The sequence below is a fragment of the Ceratotherium simum genome, chromosome 1, assembly GCF_057802395.1.
Source record: "Ceratotherium simum simum isolate JZ-2026a chromosome 1, ASM5780239v1, whole genome shotgun sequence".
In the NCBI taxonomy this organism is placed as follows: Eukaryota; Metazoa; Chordata; class Mammalia; order Perissodactyla; family Rhinocerotidae; genus Ceratotherium; species Ceratotherium simum.
The window spans coordinates 79,827,400-79,846,209 of record NC_141900.1 but is presented as its reverse complement, the minus strand read 5'-3'; the positions used below and the strand labels follow the sequence as shown (position 1 = coordinate 79,846,209).

The 18,810-nt window shown below is 38.4% G+C and overlaps 1 protein-coding gene across 3 annotated transcripts in view; it reads left to right on the top strand.

Moving 5' to 3' along the window:
• AASS (aminoadipate-semialdehyde synthase) overlaps window positions 1-18,810 on the top strand; it is a 55,262-nt gene that overhangs the window by 22,894 nt on the left and 13,558 nt on the right. For all 3 annotated transcript variants that reach the window (XM_087430163.1, XM_004418755.2, XM_087430150.1), the window contains 9 exons: window positions 498-620; window positions 1,014-1,125; window positions 6,547-6,606; window positions 6,791-6,858; window positions 9,652-9,770; window positions 9,962-10,088; window positions 13,243-13,353; window positions 13,446-13,554; window positions 14,325-14,465. In XM_087430163.1, the coding sequence (XP_087286289.1) occupies window positions 498-620; window positions 1,014-1,125; window positions 6,547-6,606; window positions 6,791-6,858; window positions 9,652-9,770; window positions 9,962-10,088; window positions 13,243-13,353; window positions 13,446-13,554; window positions 14,325-14,465 (970 nt within the window). The remainder of the gene's footprint in view (window positions 1-497; window positions 621-1,013; window positions 1,126-6,546; window positions 6,607-6,790; window positions 6,859-9,651; window positions 9,771-9,961; window positions 10,089-13,242; window positions 13,354-13,445; window positions 13,555-14,324; window positions 14,466-18,810) is intronic.

Genomic DNA, 18,810 nt, shown 5'->3' with positions numbered 1-18,810 from the left:
TAGCTCAGTGCTAATTCAAGATGGGGCAGGAAAATTGTGGTCAACCTCTAAAGGATTTAAAATGCTGGGCTGAGACTTTTCTTCATAATTCTAGAGATTTCCATGTAATAACATGTGAAATTATGTAGTACTGACCAGAGTGGAGGGAGTTGACTAAGTAGTTAACTTTAGGCTGTTAATGATTTCTCTAGGGAAGAGATTTTCCACTTTTATTTTTTTTTCCTTCTTCTCCCTCTCATCCCCTCTTCCCTCCTCCTCTTCCTTCTCCTTCTCCTGCTCCTTGTGGAAACTGAAACTCATAGTGGGAAGATTCTGTGTATCGCCAAAGAACATGGTGTCCTGAACAGTGAGCTGTAGCAAAAGGAGCTAAGAGCCTAGGAAATATTAGGCATCCACCTTGAGAATTGTTCCAAGCACCTTTCCTTTTTATTTATTATTAATCTTGTTGGAGACTTCAGAATTCCATGCTCTCATCTAAGTATTGACGTTGTTTTCAGACTTGTGGCAATATGTGACATTTCAGCGGACACAGGAGGATCTATAGAGTTTATGACTGAGTGTACAACAATAGAGCATCCCTTTTGTATGTATGATGCAGACCAGCACATTATTCATGACAGGTGAGTTTGCTAAAGCTGTTAGATGGTGAGAGATACCTAACAATACATCAGTTACTTACCTTTATTATACTAGCGTTAAAATACTCAATATTTTACATCTTTATGAAGGCTATGCAAATTTCCAGAGATATGCTCAAACATATTAAAAAACTTGATGGAAAAACCATAAGCAAATTTGAACACTTAAATCCTCATACACTATATTTAAATGGGAAGTGGGTTGCTGAAGAAGGGAAAAGTTTTGTTTGAAAAAAGTCTTGTTTATTTTCTCATATACTTTGGTACAAAATTACAAATGGTCATGAAGGAAATATAATGGAGTAGACATCTGGAAAAGCTAGAGCTTACAAATAGCATTTTGTACATCTGAATAAAGCATATTGCTTCTCCTAGTGTTGAAGGCTCTGGGATTCTGATGTGTTCCATTGACAATTTGCCGGCAGAGCTTCCGATTGAAGCCACAGAATACTTTGGAGACATGCTTTACCCTTATGTTGAAGAAATGGTAAGCAGACTGGTAGCATCTGCAACAACTCTGTGGCTTTAAGGAGACCTTCAGAGTGATCTTATGAATGTTCTGGTCTTCTGTACCTAGGAAATCTGTTGTAAAATGAAATGCCAACCCTTCCCTGAAATACTTACTGACCCTCTGATTTTACATATTCTGCTTACTTGTCTCATGGGGAGTATGGTTATATAACTGCCTTCATGCTTAACTACAATTACATTTGTCTCTCATTATGCACATTTTATTAAGAATTTTCATGACATGGGAGATAAGACTTGCTTTATATTCTATTCTTTCTGCTGCCTAGGTCAGTTCATATTGGAGCATTCTTACTGTGCTGTGATTAACAGATTTGAAAAATCAGAAATATGAAAAATCCAAATTTTATTGGATTTTAGTCACTAATGCTTGGTTAAGTGACAGCTTTTGTTGAGGTCATGTATTTCTTACTGCAATCAGTGATTGCTGAAATGCTACTGTGGTATCCAAATCCCATTTTCTTTGCCAAAGATAAGCTTTCTTATTTTGGTATTTGTCCTGAGCAGTCATGCCCATCCTGCTTCATTTCTGTTGGGAATGGTGTCTGCCTCTGGCAGTGATTCCAAAGCTCTGACTAGTGGCTCTTGTCCTTTTCCTCCCCCATTTCATTCGGGAGCTCTCACACTCAAATGGGGCAGTAGTTAGTGGCACATGAATAAGTGAAACTTCCAGGCTGTGATCTTCCTTTCTTTCACAGGGATTCCATCTTGACCTTTTATTTTTCCTCCTGGAATGTGTCCACAGGAAGACATAACAGGGTTTGGAAAATGCAGGCAGTGGACATTATCATGGTTGGGCATAATATTATATTGCTCCTGCCATGTGCCAGACAGTGTTCGAATTACTCTTCTGTATTTTAATTTTCAAATGCTCTTGAAAACCCTGTCAGGTAGGTGTCATTTTTAGCCCACTTTACTGATTAGAAAACTGAGGCATAGAGAAGTTAAGGCCCAGAAGGGTTGCTTATTCAGTGCTGGATCTGCAGTGGGTCTGGAATGGGTGCTGTGGGATTACAGTAGCATGAGAAGGAGAATACAAACGTCAGGTCTTACTGGAGACATCGGCCTGCTTTCCAGCCTTGAGCAGGCCACTCATTCCTTATTTTCAGATGTTTCACCTGAAAATAAGATGATTTTAGTATATAATCTTAATGGTCCCTCCAGTTCTAACATTCTGTAATTGTAAATGTCTAAGTGGCTGAAAGACATGTGTATATAAAAAACGTAATAGTAAATTTATTATTACGTTTTTGATGATGTTCCTTCATTTCCCTCTGGCATTATTTCCCTGCAGACCGAGTAAATTCCTTCAGCCCTTTAAGTGAATTTTTTATTTCAGATATTCTCTTTTTGGTGCTAAAATTTCTATTTGGTTCTTTTTTTTTCTCTTTCTTTGTTGGGAATTTCTATCGTTTCATTTATTATGAGTGTATTTTTCTTTATCACATGGCGCATAGTTATAAAAGCCACTTTACAGTCTTTGCCTCATATTTCTAAAGTTCTGGGTCAACTTGGAGTTGAAATTTATTGATTTTGTTTTCCCTTAAGAATGGGTGAGTTCATAATTTTCTGATTTCTTAGGTTGAATAATTTGGATTGTGTCTTGGATGATGTGAATGCAGTAGTTATGCTGTGGAGATTCTGGACTGTTAGATTTCTCTGAAAAGTGTTGATTTTTTGTTTTAGCAGACAGTTAGCTTGGCTGGACTTAAACTGAAAACTCTGTCCCCCCTGAGGTGGGGCATAACTCAAATAAAAGTTCAGTTCTTTCATCTTTACATGGGCTGTGTGTAGTCTGACGTGCATGTGCTCGGGTGGGGGGTCATCCAGAGACTTGGAACAGAGTTTACACGGAAGTTGGGCTTCGCTTTTCCTGAATCTGTCCTCTCTGGCATTTCCCCCTCACGCTCTGGAGGCTCTGGTTGCTCTGAATTCCTGTTTCCTTAGATCAGCAAGTCAGTAAACTTGCTGCACATTTTTACCTCCTCGCACCACATGGCCCGTCCTCAGGGCAATTTTGGCCACAGGAGCAGGAACCTCAACTACTGCGCTGGTTAGTTCGTCCAAGTATTGACACAGGTGGTATTGCTTAGATGTCTGATGACTAAGCCAGCTTCTCTAAACTGTTCATACCTTCTTCCTTTTCTACATGACTAGAGTTCACCAAACAGTAAGATAGGATTGTCTTGGGGGCATCTATCTCAGCACTATCTTTAAGCGCTGGACATTTGTGAAAATTGATGACTGTCTCTCTTTCATAGTCTTGATGTATGTCTATCTGCTTACCCCCCAAAGTTAAGTATATTGTCTATGTTCTCTTCTGATAACTGTATGGGAATTGTATTCGGACTATATGCATGGTCCTTTCTTCCCTAGATTTTCCTTTCTAACTTAAGGTCCATACAGACCCTGTAGCTTGCAGGGCACAGGCTATCATTATGAACCAATATGGAAGTTTTGTTTCATTTGAATTCAATAGATATTTCTTGAATGTCTATTGGAACAGGGCACAGCTGTGGATGAAGAGAATTTAAACACAGCTTCTACCTATAGAAGCATGAGGTCCAGAATGGGAACGAGACAAGTGTGCAACCCTCCCATAAGGTGGAATGTGACAGCCATCAGAAAGATGTTAATGAAGTTGTGGAGGGAGAGGTTGTGTTCTGTTGGGTACGACTGAGAAAGGTTTTATGAAAGAGGTGGCATTTGAGCTCCTCTTGACAGATGTATAAGATTTGTTCATTTGTGTGGGAGTGGGAGGCATGCTATGTGATGGAGACAGTAGAGCACAGGTGGGAATTAACCTAACATAGGGTTTCTGTGAGTTGTCAAGTCTGATGGAGTAAAGGTAAGTATATTGGTTCTGTATTGGAAAGGGTCTTAACAGCAGGATAAATAGCTTAAATTAATCTAGGAAGGGGTGATGAGGTCTCAATATGTTATATGTGAAACTGACAAGACATACCATATGCTTCAGGACTCTTGTGCTTAAAGTGTTGTAACAGTTGAATTCTAGCAAGCTCTGTTAGCTAAATGCAGTGATTGAGCAGCTTTTCGTTTCTTTTATGTTTGCCTTTCTTTAGGTGGACTCATGACAATTATTCAGTTTTATTAGGAAAAAGAAAGATTTCTTTTTTAAGAAGATTTTCAAATTAAATGGAACCATTTAATTTTAAGTAATCATATCAAGTATCCACTAATATATTTATTGAATATTTACCATTTTATAATGTAGCAGGCGTGTGGTGAGATGCCAAGTGCAGTTCCTGCTTTCAAGGTGTGCTGGGGGGCAGATTTTGGTAAAGGTTCCACAGAGGAGGTAATTCTTCAGCTGCTTCTTGGAGGAAAGAGAGTTCTAGGTAGAGGAATAGCATGCAAGGCATCTACATGGGGTAGCACAGAGGCATGTGAAAGCATGATGCAGGTAAGCAGTTCTAAGCTGTTAACAGGACTAAAGTGTTGGGTATGAGGCAAAAAGGTGTGTCAAGGTTGGAGAGGCAGAACCAGACTGTAGAGCCCTTGTAGGCCACATAGGGAGCTAGAGACTTCTCAAAAAGGCAACGGAAAGCTACTGAATTATGTTAAATAGGCACAGGAGAAATAATCAGATTTGTGTTTTAGATTGGAGATAAATGGAAGGAAGGGAGGTAGGAGGTAGTTCCCATGGTTCTGGTAAGGCCTAAATAGAGCCGTAGAATTAGAGATAAAGAGCTGAGAGAGTGAGAAGACACACGAGTTCGGTGGTTTAACTGTATGCTGAGGGAAATTTGAACCTCGTTTTATTATCTACCTGTGGCTCCTCGCCTGTAGACAGGTGGGAGGTGGAGGAGTTTGATTGAGGCACTCCAAAGGTGCCTGGGAGAAAGAAGCAGTGGGAGATGTGTCAGTTCCATGAGCTTCCCAAAGAATGTCCTGTCTTATAGGTATACTTACCATTTTTTTTTTTTTTTGTGAGGAAGATCGGCCCTGAGCTAACATCTGCCAATCCTCCTCTTTTTGCTGAGGAAGACTGGCCCTGGGCTACATCCGTGCCCATCTTCCTCCATTTTATATGGGACGCCGCCACAGCATGGCCTGACAAACGGTGCATTGGTGCGCGCCCGGGATCCGAACCGGCGAACCCCAGGCCGCTGCAGCGGAGCGCACGCACTTAACTGCTTGCGCCACCAGGCCGGCCCCACCTTTTTTTTTTTTTAAATGCCCCGTCCCAGGAATAGATAGTCTAGATGTCTTGTGTTTTAGATACACAAAAGTAGTTTTATATTTATTTAATACAGTAAATAAATACTCTCCTGCCAGAGTCTGCTAGGTACATTTTGCTCTTTCTTAGTTGGGTGAGTGCCCTGGGCCTTAACCTATGATTAGGGAGGAATGATTGTCTCATTGGCCATAACTCCTTGACCAACAGAAGCAACCATACTGACTCACATGACCTTTATCCCTTGGCAGTCTATTCAAGAGTTGGATACCTTGGAAGAAAACAAGAGGACTAGAAGGATACTGGGATGTTAATATGGGAGTTGTGGCTTTTGTGGTTGGCCGCCTGACTTATTCTTGAGAGATAGCGGGAAGAATGTGGATGACTTTTTGAGGTCTACTTGGTCAAGTCATATTCCCTGCCGCTTTTGAAATGCTAATGTGCCTATATAGAGAACTAATATTGACCTGAGGGAGACTCCCAATTGCAGGGTTGGTGGCCCTGCTGTTTGGAAGACCCATTGTCTACTTCTAATAGAACAACCTGAACCTTTGCAATGGGATAGACACCCTCAGAGGGAGGAATATGTCTATAAAGCTTGTGGTGATATTTGCCAGCATGCTCAAAATGACACATCTCACTGATGGGCAAGGATAAGCTTTTTTGTGTTTCCAACAAGCCAAGATGATTGTAATCACATTTTAGTTTTAAAATTGGAAATCGTTGGGGGTGGCCTGGTGGCATAGTGGTTAAGTTTGCACGCTCTGCTTCAGCGCCCTGGGGTTTGCAGGTTCAGATCTCGTGTGCGGACCTATGCACCACTCATCAAGCCATGCTGTGGCGGAATTCCACATACAAAATAGAGGAAGAAGGCCACAGATGTTAGCTCAGGGCTGATCTTCTTCAGCAAAAAGAGGAAGATTGGCAATGGATGTTAGCTCAGGGCCAATCTTCCTCACCAAAAAAAAAAAAAATTGGAAATTGTGCTGAAATAGCATGTTCTTGGGGGCAAAATTCGTTGCTTGTAGAAGACTTCTATTACCAATTATTTCTATTCAGTGATCTTCAGAAAACTGTTTTCTAAATTATTTTTTTCCTTTGACTATTTCGGTATAGATACAAACATGAAGAAGCCTTCTTTGCAATGTCATTTATTTCTTACCAGTCTTATTTTCCTTTCAGATATTATCAGATGCGACACAGCCTCTTGAAAGTCAGAATTTTTCTCCTGTGGTGAGAGATGTAAGTTATGAAAAGAATTTCTTTCCATGAGTGTATTTTTTCCACCACCATCCTCTCTCTCCTCTCTCTCTTCCCCTTTTTCTCTCTCTCCATCTCTCTCACTCTGTCTCTATCAGTCACGAGCCTATGTTTGTGGGACTAAAATGTGGATACTAAAGAGATGTCTTATGTCATATACATTTAGGCAGTGATTACATCCAATGGTACATTGCCTGATAAGTATAAATATATCCAGAAACTCCGAGAGAGCAGGTAAGCATTGTTCAAATCCTCTTGTTTTATGCATTTATTTTTATCTTGGATCTCATGAGTATTTTTTAATGCTTCTGTGTGAGTTCATGATACTAGGTTTATACAATATGTAAATTTTGAAAATGTCTGTTAAGTGTAGGAGATCCAAACTAAGTGACTGGCTGAAACCAATGTGACGATTCTTCCCTGAATGGTATTGTAGCATCATTTTGGCTTAATAATGTCCTATGTAGACTTGTGTATAACAAGCAAAAGTCCAAAAGGGATGTCCTCTGGAGAGCCCCTTGTTCTTCCTCTAGCATTTTGCATATTGTCACGCCTCAGTGATTTTCTCAAAGGAAAATGAGCCCATGAATGCTTTCTTTGGTGCTTTCAGTCTGCTTTTTATTGGACTCTGTTTGGTTTAGTGTAGTGTTTAGGAAAGTGGGCTCTTGGTTAGAAGTTAAGGAAAGTAGTGAAGAAAGAAAAGGGTGAGAGGTCAGTTTTCTCTGGGGATTCTTACTAGGAGGAAGGTGCCAAAAAGTAGTGTGGCCAATCTACCCAAGAGAGCAGTTCTCGTAGAAAGGAACTTAGCTAAGGCCTTGGTTGCCTCCATTGATTTTACTACTCAAAGTTTGAAAACATGGACATTTATTTGGAATGTTCTGGTCCCCTTCAGCTGATTGCCCTTGATCTGTGTTTATGTCTCCTCCACTGATCTATTCACATTTAACAAAATAACTCAGGCACTGAATTCTCAGGAGAAGCCAGAGTGGGAAAATTAAAAACAATCCCACAAACTGCCGTATCTTCTTTCTCAGTTGTTCTACCTACAAGAAGTGGATAAGAGATCTGGCCAGATATACTTAGACTGTTATGCTTTTTCCGTATGTGTTAGTTTGCTTATAGTTACTTTTTATGTGTCAATGAAATATTCTGGCATAAGATACCAAGAGTGTATAATTTGTTTTTTTAAAAAGCAGCTAGCTCGGTAACCTCATCGGAGAGTTACTTGTAGGGGAAACTTCGTGGGTGTTTATTTTTCATAGCTCTCTGTATTTTTTGATTCTCACCATCTGATGATCCCTTGTATAACTAATCCTAATGACGTGTCTAATGTGACCAGTCACGATGATATCTCACCCTTACATGCTGTATTTCATGTAGCAGCATGTCTACTTGGCTCCCATTGCTAGGACTTTCTGCCCTCCTTCCCGGGCGGAATCTTGTGCCAAGACACTGAGAGTGAAGACGGCATTTTGAAAGGAAATTTAATTTATCTTGAACCCTGCCTTATTCTTATGTTCTCTCCATCACTTAGCACAGTTATGACTGACCTGGAGTGTGGGGTTTGGGGTTGCTGATGAGATGGATAGTATGAGAATCTAGGAGCAAGTTTTGAAAAATGTATTTTGAACATTTTATATTTGGACATCAAAATAATATTTTTTAATTACACATACTGTAGAAAGTGTTGTTAGAAAGGATATACAATAACTAAATAATAGCTGTTCTTTCTGGGAGGTGAAATGAGATGGGAGTGGTAGTTAAAGGAGACCTCACCTCCTCAGTAATGTGAGTGTGTTGGGGGTAAAGGGGAGCAGGGCCATTTTATATTTATGTTTATTTATTTATTATCAAAACTTTTTTTAGTGAGGTATAATTGACATATAATGTTATGTTAGTTTCAGGTGTACAAGATAATGATGTCCTGTTTGTATATATTGTGAAATGGTCACCACAATAAGCCTAGTAAACATCTGTCACCATACACAGTTACAATTTTTTTTCTTGTGATGAGAACTTTTATTTACTCTCTTAGAAACTTGCAAATATGCAATACAGTATTATTATTAGCTGTACTTTACATCCCCATGACTTATTTATTTTATAACTAGAAGTTTGTACCATTTTGCCTACACTCCAACCCCCCTATATTTATTTTTATTCGCTTATAATTAATGAAAAGGTTAAAGTTTGAGAGACATCTTGGCCTAAAAGATTCCAAGACAGAGCCTGCTGCATAAGTTCCTGGCACCAGAACATTTCCATGGTTTTCCCTTGATATCTAGGAATTTGACTCAAAAGACTTTTAATGAGTATCTTCCATATTTAAGATAAAATGTTCTGAGCATTAACGAGTTTATAAAGATGGATGAGACCTAGTCCTTGTCTTGGAAGTCATAGTTTGTAGGAAAGGCAAAGAATTATCTGTCAGGAAGACACAAATTCCAACAGAATAAACTGTTTGAGAATTAAAATCCTGCCTAATAACTTGTCTTAGGTTTCTACCTTTAACCCATGCCATTTGTGATTTCAAAATCATGGTTTTAACTATTGTCAAGTGATCCTAAAGATAAATGACACAACAGTGTTTGATATGGGTAATAATAATATCCTCCTCAGATTGTTGTCTTGGATTGTTGTGAGGAGTGACTAAAGTATTTGACGTAAAGCCCCTAGCATGATTTTGAATCACGTCCCCTGGAAGGATAAAGTGTGAGACCAAGTTACTCGATCGTGGGTAAGCCAGGCAGTGGCGCGGCATCTGCACCTCGCTGGTGGTATTGGGAATTCATGAAAGTCTGTGGACATATACCTCAGCGACGTCAGGGTCTGTTGTTCATCATACAAAATCTAAAATAATTATTGAAAAATATTAGTATAGGACACTCCTGTTGAGGTTCTTATTGTAAGAAATGTGGGAAAAATTATTGTCTCATAGTCTAAGTTTTAGTTTGATTTGGGGACAAGATTTTATTATTTAAAATATTTTTGTTAAATTTTTCTCCCCTCTCCACTTTTTATTTATAGGGAACGTGCTAAGTCACTCTCAGGCACCAAGAAAAAGGTCTTGGTTCTTGGAACTGGTTACATATCTGAGCCTGTATTGGAGTACCTGTCAAGAGATGACAATATAGAAATAACAGTAGGTAAGCAAACCCTAATTTTTAAAGAAGAAGAAGAGGAAAAACTGATTTTAAACCACATTTACTCTGTGAATTTTAGATGACTATTTTGTTTTCAAACTTCGAAAAATAATTTTTGGAGATATTAAAATGAATTTTACTCTCTGACTAGTGGAAGGAAATCTAAAAATCGGACTTTTTTATTCTTGAAATAGGCTCTGACATGAAGAGTCAAATGGAAGAATTAGGCAAGAAATATAAAATTAATCCTGTTTGCATGGACATTGGTAAACAAGAAGAGAAGTTGGGCTTCTTGGTGGCAACACAGGATCTTGTCATCAGGTTAGTATCTAGCAAGAAATGATTGCCATATACTTTCTTGTTGTTGTTGTTATTTCTCTTTCCTTATGTCCTCTTTCTCCTCTTCTCTTCTCTTTTCTTCTCTTCTCTCTTTAAGTAAACTTTTTAATTGAAGAGTGCATCCAGAAATGTGCATAAATCGTAAGTGTATAGCTCAATGAATTTTTACAAAGTGAACACACCGTGTAACTATCATCCACGTCCAGAAACAGAATGTAATAGTACCCCAGAAGCCCTCCTTGTGCCCCTTTCCATTTCTAGCCCCACCCCCAAGAGCAGATACTGTCCTGGCTTCTAACAAATAGATTAGTTTTTGCTTGCTTTCAACTGTGTACATCTGGAATTATTCCATATGTATGTCCTCATTTGTGGCTGTCTTCCTTCATTCAGCATTGTGATTATGAGAGCCGTTTGTGTTGTCTGTAATTGCAGTTTATTCATTCTCATTGATGTGTAATATTCCATTGTATGAGTCTATCATTATTATCCATTTGACTGTTGGATGTTTAGGCTGTTTCTGGAATTTGGCTGTTATAAATCATGCTGCTATGAACATTTTAGTATTTGTCTTTTGGTTGCTGTATGTACACATTTCTGTTGAGTATCTACCTAGGATTAAAATTGCTGGGTCATGAGGTATTCATGTTTCATACATTTTGGTGGCTATTTTATCCTTTGCACTTATACAACTTAAATGAAAATGAGTAGATTCTCTAGCTTTATGACCATTTTAAGTCTTATCATAGGAACAGATCTTGAAATATAGTGTTTATTACTATCTAATAAATATGCAGATCTAATTTCTAGATGGAGAGCTACATGAGGTTCACTCCATAATTAAACTTGGTTTTGAAATACCAAAATGATAAGAATAGTCATTTATTCTTAGAATATAATTTTTCCAAGATAGAAGGAAGAAGGTTACCTGCTCATTCATAGTTGGATCATTTTCATAGTTAGATCAGATTCAAATGATATTTTTGGAGGAAGTTCTGTGATATCCTACTTTAAAAAGAAAAAACAGGTGTGGAAAATAGATAAAATGAAAGATAATTCTAAGTGAGAACTTTTATGTTATCTCTTGATATATTTAAATATAGGCTCACTTTGGGCTCTTAAAATGTTATTCAATTTGTACAAATTTAGTGTACATTAATTTTTTGTTCATCAAAAATTTACTAATGACCAATAGATCTTGTCTGTCAGTGATATGATTATGAAAATAAGTCCTGATTAAAAATTGAACGTTCTAGCCTTCTGAATAAAACAAAGAGAATCTGTTCTGCCACATATAGCTACCTAAATATAACATTGTTTTTTGATTAAAAAAAGGGAAAATGACATTATACAACACCTTTGGAACTAAATTTGAAGCACAATATGACAAGATAATGGACAAAGACAATAATCTATTTGTATGTTCAAATTTTAAAATTTAGCAAACTGATGGCCTTCAATAAGGTTTAGCATTAGCAAAATCTGTTTTATATTTAATTTTTCTCAGTTGGATGAATTTTGTTGCCGAATAGTAGAAATGCTGTTAAACGTTATCCTGTACTGTTTCTTAAATAATTTTTTATTTTTTAAGTTGGAGAAAGAATGTTTTGATGTAAGCACAGTGACAGGGACTACCAAAATAAAATGAGTAAAAGATATGTTTCACAAAAAATTTTATAATATGTCATTTAATATGTTTTTATTTTTCAATTTTAGTTTTTAATGATTTAATGCAAAGTAGTTACTTTGATAAGTTACTTTGAAAATTCCATTTGTATTTTGTGTATGTTTTCACAGGTGGTGTTTCCAATTATTTGGACTAATTGGGTTGGAGTCAACTTAAATAATTTAAGAGTTATGTCCTCTGAGTAGTTACTGTATCACATACACAGTGAATTGTGAACTCTAACCCCTTTGTCTAAAGAAGGCACCATCAATCAAAGTCCTACCCTTCTAGTTCTCAGCATATTACTAGGTTAGTGCAGATAATGCTAAAGTTTAAAAATATTATTAGATCTTGAGAAAACTTTTATCAGGCAAGTTTTCGATGTGGAGAATGTGACAAAAAATCCTCACTTACCCTTTAAGATGATGTCATTGCACATTTTCTATTAGTATTTTTCCAACAAAGAGTTTTGACTGTATTTTGTTTTTAAAAGCCTTTAAAGGGCTACCATATTTAGTAGCAGTTCATTTTTATTAAAAAAGCCAAAAAACAGAAATCAAGAGCTTTCCTATTGATACTAGAAAAAATGTGTACACAATATTATGCCAGATGATAATAATGCTAAGTAGCAGTAGGCTATTCTATTGACCTGAAGAGGATTAAGTGCCTGAGAGGCGGTTTTATTGTTTTGTTTTATGTGAAATAGAGAAAATGTGAAGTATGCAGGATGAATTTGACAAGTACGGTGATATAGTATGATAATGTTTATAAGTTTGTATTTATATTTTCATTGGTACTCTATAGATTGCTTTACCAAATAGGCAGTACACTTGTAGAAGTTAAATATTGTTATGCAATTGACAGGAAGTTTTATGATTTCTTGGATAGGATATAAATATGCTCATTTATATCAGCATTTATAGAAATTCATTTTTTGTGATTATGTAGTCCTAGCACCAAATTAAAACACCAAGCCAGATTTTTAGAAAACCCAATCAAAGTTGAATTTTGAATACAGCTTAAATTTTTGCTCACCGTATAGACTTTAGCCATTTTGATAGCCTTTACACCAATCAATACCATTAAAGCCTGTCTCCTCCCCTGGCCCTTCCTAAACTCTACTCTCTAATGTAATACATGAACCACCTTGACTTAGTTTAACCCCCTCCTGACAGCCATTTGGGAGATATAGAGGTAAAAAGAATAATAACTTTATCTTTGGTTCCCATATATGATTTATGAAGGAAATTGAGGGAGAAAAATAGAAAAGTTGGGTGAAGGTCATATCGTGGAGAGTTTTAAGTGTGATAACTGGATGAATTTATCCTATAGTCCCCAAAAAGTCATTGGTCGTCTCTGAGAGAATATAATCAGACTGATGCCTTAGAACGGAGCTTTCGTGTAATTCAAGGTACGTTGGAAAGTAGGGTTGGAAAAGAAAGTCTCTGATTAGTTTCTCCCCCTGTTTTTAAGCTTGTTGCCTTATGTCTTGCATCCTGTTGTGGCCAAGGCATGTATCACAAACAAAGTTAACATGATCACTGCAAGCTACATAACACCAGCGCTAAAAGAGTTAGAAAAGAGGTAAGTTTCAGTCATTTTCAACAAAGTAGCACCGTGGCATTATTTTTATTTTATATCCAGCTTTTCCTTTCTCCTCTTTCCACCTGTTGTAGTGTGGAAGATGCTGGCATCACAGTCATTGGCGAATTGGGATTGGACCCCGGTCTTGATCATATGTTGGCGATGGAAACAATAGATAAGGCCAAAGAAGCGGGAGCCACGGTGAGCCCAATTTATGTCCAAAGGTCTATTTAGGAAAATATTAAAAAGGTCCAGATTTTTGTGTATAGAAATAATCTTTCTGTAATTTTGATTAAAGAAGCTGCTATATTCTAACTCATACTTTGGCCAGAAATTTCAAGTAAAATTTTGTAACTGTGGAAATATTTGCATGGTAAAACAATATCCAAGTCTTAGCAATAAACTTTTAGAGAAATAGATGCTACCATAACATTTTGGTTTAATAAAAGATTTTAGACTGCCTTGGAGATAAGGTTTGACTTTTAAAAGTGGGAAAAATTCTTTGGAATATCATTAATCTGTTAGCAATGAAGTATCTTTTACATATGAGAAGGAAATATTGGATATGAAAATGTGATGAATCAAATTAAATGTTTTAGGTTATATATGTGTAATATGTATAATCAAATATAGACTAAAATAATTATAATTATATATTAATTAATTAGCACTAATTAATTATAATTATATATTGTAGTATATAATCCAATGGATTTTTAACTGAATAAAATGTTAGTCACAATCTCTAGAGGGTTTTTTAAAAATGCATATGTATCAAATATAACTGTGACTTAATCAAGGGCATATTTGGCATTAAGGATGTACTTTTGAAAGCCTTAGTAAATTTAAGAAAAGAAAAACTGTAGCAAGTTTACTTCATTTGTGTCATTGTACTTGATTAGTAACTTGGATACATTATTTTCCCTAACTTATTGTTAATTCTCCCTAATTTATTGATTCTTTAATTTCAGATTGAATCTTATGTTTCCTATTGTGGTGGGCTTCCAGCCCCTGAACATTCAGGCAATCCTTTGAGATATAAATTCAGCTGGAGTCCAGTGGGAGTTTTGATGAACATAATGCAGCCTGCCACCTATCTGCTCAATGGAAAGGTGAAGGAACATCATCAAAGCTTTAGAGACGCAAACCTGCAACACCTGCCTAAGAATGTCCACACTCTCTCTCCCGATACCAAGGCCCTTTCACAACGGCTGTGCTGCTTGTCCTCCATTCTCTCCTCCTGCAGTGTTTCCCAGTGTATATTTTCTGTTCCATTTACTGTGGTCTCCTCACCGCTCCCAGCAAAGCCTGTACTCATTCTTTCCTCTTTGCCTTCTTGGCAAGTTGTTTCTGCAATTTGCAAACTCACTTCTCATCTTCTCTGCGTGTGTAAATACTGGTCATCTTGCAGTTTATTTCAGCATGACAAGCATTTACTGAGTCCCTACTATGTGCTGGACTTGGGACAAGGCACCGAAGGTTGTCACACTGAATGAAGTTCCTGACCTCAGGTCACAGCTAGAATGGGGGTGGCTCTTAGAATAGACAGTTTAGTGGGTCAGGGAAAGAAACTGAAATTTCTTTCCCAGCTGCTGTGTACCAGAATGGAAGAGCTCTCGGAGCTTAGTATTATTTTCATCATTTTACAATAAGAAAACTGTGGTTCAAAGAGAATGTTCAAGATCATTCCGCTGGGATTCAAGCCCTGGTCTAACTAACTCCAGAGCCTTTTCTGTTCCCTTTGACCAGATCACCTCATGGCAGGGAAGACAGACGCTGGAATAAATAGCTACAATCCAGTGGGAGAATTTCAGAAGGCTGTTAAAGTGCCACACAATACAGATGAGAGGGCAATTGACTTGACGGGGGAGAGGAAAATTAGCAGAGAAGAGAAGATGTGCTCGTCCTTGAAGGATAGGAAGGTGCCAGCCCGGCAAGGATGTTGCCACTCATGACTGTGCTAAATAGTGACTTCATTTGATTCTTACAACCCTATCGAGTTTATAAGGGAGAAAACAGGCATAGAAAGCTTGGCTAACTCAGCCACAGTTAGAGATCCCAAGTGGCATGGCCAGTATCCAAATCACATCCATCTGCCTTCATAGTTTATCCTCTTAGCTAAGGAAAGACTCATGTTTGGGAACAAATGTGACTAGACTGAGGGCTCCTCTTTAAATTTTGTGCCCTAGGCACCTCCCTTACCTCACCCTAGTCCCAGCCCTGCAGGGAGCAATGATGAGTTATGTGATCAGTTATATGACTTGAAAAGATTATTCTAGGAGTCAGCCCTGTGGCGTAGTGGTTAAGTTTGGCATGCTCCGCTTTGGTGGCCCAGGTTCGCAGGTTCGGATCCCGGGTGTGGACTTACACCACTCCTCAGCCATGCTGTGGTGGAGACCCACGTACAAAATAGAGGAAGACTGGCACAGATATTAGCTCAGGGCCGATCTTCCTCAAGCAAAAAAAGAGGAAGATTGGCAACAGGTATTAGCTCAGGGTGAATCTTCCTCAGGAAAAAAAAAGATTATTCTGGAGGCAGTATTATACATTCTTAGTGTATCTGTGGATTGAAATGTATTTCCTGTATAAACAAAGGAGTAAAGTGACAGCCTTGGTGGCACATTGGGATCACCAGGGCAGTTTAAAAAATAGCGATGCCTTGGCCTCTTCCCTAGAGATTCTGGATCACCTGGGTTTTGGGACCTTTAGAAATTCCCCGAGTGAGTCTAATGTGTAGCTGAATTTAAGAAGAACCGATTTAGTGACCAGAGGATCACAGCTATACTTAAAACTCTACTAAACAAGCGGACACATAAATTTGATGCTGGAAAGATAGATTCACATGTTTCAGGATATGAAACAGGACCCCTGAGTTCTGGTCCAAGTGCCGGCATCCCTCACAGTGTCACCAAAGGCCAGGCAATTGTAAAGGTCCACTGAGCATCAGTCTCCTTGTGTGTAGTGTGGGCACTGATGTTCCATCCAGTTCTCCAATTCTATGAATCATGAAGGTTGGGCAGGAAACTCAGTCTGATTTTCTATCAGGCACACATCTTTTTATATGCCACAGCCTATCTCCTGTTGCATTCCAACAGCTCCTTCCACCTTCTGCCGTCGTGGAAAAGAGACTGGCCTATGTTTGGTATCAACTAACATGCAGGAAAAATTCTTGCTTCACTTGAGCAAAATGCTTATTTTCAGGAGGCCATATAAATGATAAAGATGATAACCATGAAAGGGTCAGCATAGTGCAATCTGTGTAACAGAAAGATCAAGGGATTTGATGTCGGTGGGCTTGGCTTTGTGTTCTAGTTCTGCCATTCTGACTGGGTGGCACTAGAACAATCGTTTAATCTCTCTGAGCTTTGGGCTCCTTGTCTGAAGATAAGCATGATAATACCACCTGGCAAGGTGCTTGCAGTAGGGCTCAATGAGGTCACATAGATTACAATTGTGGGGCGTGTCCTAAGTCCCTAGCAAATACTAGCTGCATAAAGAAATCGATGGTGATAAGAGCTCAGGAAAAGCAAGAGGTGATTTTCAGGCAGCAGAAGTTGTATTTGTTGAATTTGAAGTTTTTCCCTTTCATCCTGAACTCCTTTTGTAAAAAGGAGTGCTTTTTGCATCTCCCTGACACTGAAGGACACCAACAGAAAACATGATGCTTTTCTTTTCTTTGCTAAAATGATACTTTTTTCAAGGTCTCACTCAAGTTTCCTCTTGTGGATGCAGCTTTTCCTGACCCCTCCAGCCCCCGCTCACTATTCTTTTGTCTGAACTCCCACACTTTGATTGTCTGTGTCTAAGAATTCTCCAGATGCTGTATTATTCACTCAATAATTCAAGTGTATCAGTCTGTCTCCCAACCCAGACTGTTAAACTTCTTAAAGCTTCTCTTGTATTCTTGTCCCTCCATCCCCTCTGCCACTGTCACTCTCCACCATGGAGCAGGCCTTACATAATCGCAGAATCATGATGGGGGAGCCAGGTGACCTCTCTGACTTCTGCTTAAAGTTGAAGCCTTAAACTTTTCCAGCAACTTAGGCCTATGAATTAGGACATATCTTGTTGTCCTACATCCTTGTAGTAATTTCCAGCCACTAGTACTATTTCTAACTTCTAACTTCTAATCCTAATTCTAATGAATCTGATTTCCTTCTTCATATTTGGAGATAGTGATCATGTCTTCTCTTAGTGCTATTCACTTCATGAGTGGTGGGACATTGGGGGCGCCTGGGAGTGACATGGCAGAGCTTTGTCATCATCTCCTTCAGCCTCCTCTCCCAAGCTACTCGAAGCTAAACAAATATTCCTAAGTAAGGATCATGCTTGCTCTGTGAACACAGCCTTGAGATGGGTTTTCTAGCTCTCTGCCCATTGCATGCCCCTAGCTTGACTGCAGCACCCAGCCCCTCCTTTGTAGGAAATCAAAAGTTGCTGCTCTCTCCTTTGCCTGCAACCATTCTTAACTCAACTTCAGGTACATCACCGGTGGCATAATCTGGAACGCTGTACCTTGTCAATCAATATCCTTCTCAAAAACTGATCCACAAATAAGCACAATTAAGGAGACAGTATGGTATGGTAGAAAGAACATGGACACTGAAGTCAGATAGGCGTGTTCAAATCTGCCTCTGGGTGACTCTCTCAGCCTCTGTTTTCACCTCTGAAAAGTGGGTTATTACATGGATTAAAGGTAATGTATATAAGTCACCTAGCACAGAGTGGGCCCTGAATAAATGATTGTCTATATATTTCCTGTGTTAAATGTCTTGTTAGTTTAGCAAGGAAGCTTATTGTCAGTGATTCTCAATGGTTGGGAGACGTGTGGGTGTGGGTGCATGTGTGTGGGAAAGAGTTGGCCTTCGAGCAGCCTGCAACAGTAGTGAGTAATGAGCCACTGATTCTGCTGAGAGTGGGTCTTGAGTGTGAGCATTGTCAAGTCAGAAAAAAATGCGTATTCTCCACCAAATAGATAAATGTCTTTCTGTCTTCATCCAAGTCATTAATAAAATATTAAACAGGACAAGGCTTATTAATGAACCCTGTGATATGTCACTAGAAATGCAACTCTGAGTTGGTATCAAATGTTGATGATTATCCAGTAATTTTGGGGTCAGGTTGCTTCAGCAGCTGTCCGTCTCTAAATGAATCCTTACTGTTCAGCTTACATTTGCCTATGTTTTTCACAAAGATCTCCTGATAGATTTATGAAGCAGCTGATTTATTTCTGATTAGTAAAGTGCTAGAATATAGTAGTCTTTATTGAATTTTTCCTCAAAAAAGTCCTAACCTTCAAACAAGTAAGCAAAACTTTAGAATCACCAAAGGTTATAGAAGTGAGATGGGTGTGGAGAGAGACCCTAAAGGGTAATTACCTTCTTATTAGGTTTTGTTTTTTAATTTAGAATCCAGATAGAAGAAATTTGTATTAAAGAAACAGTGCAGAAGTGGTCC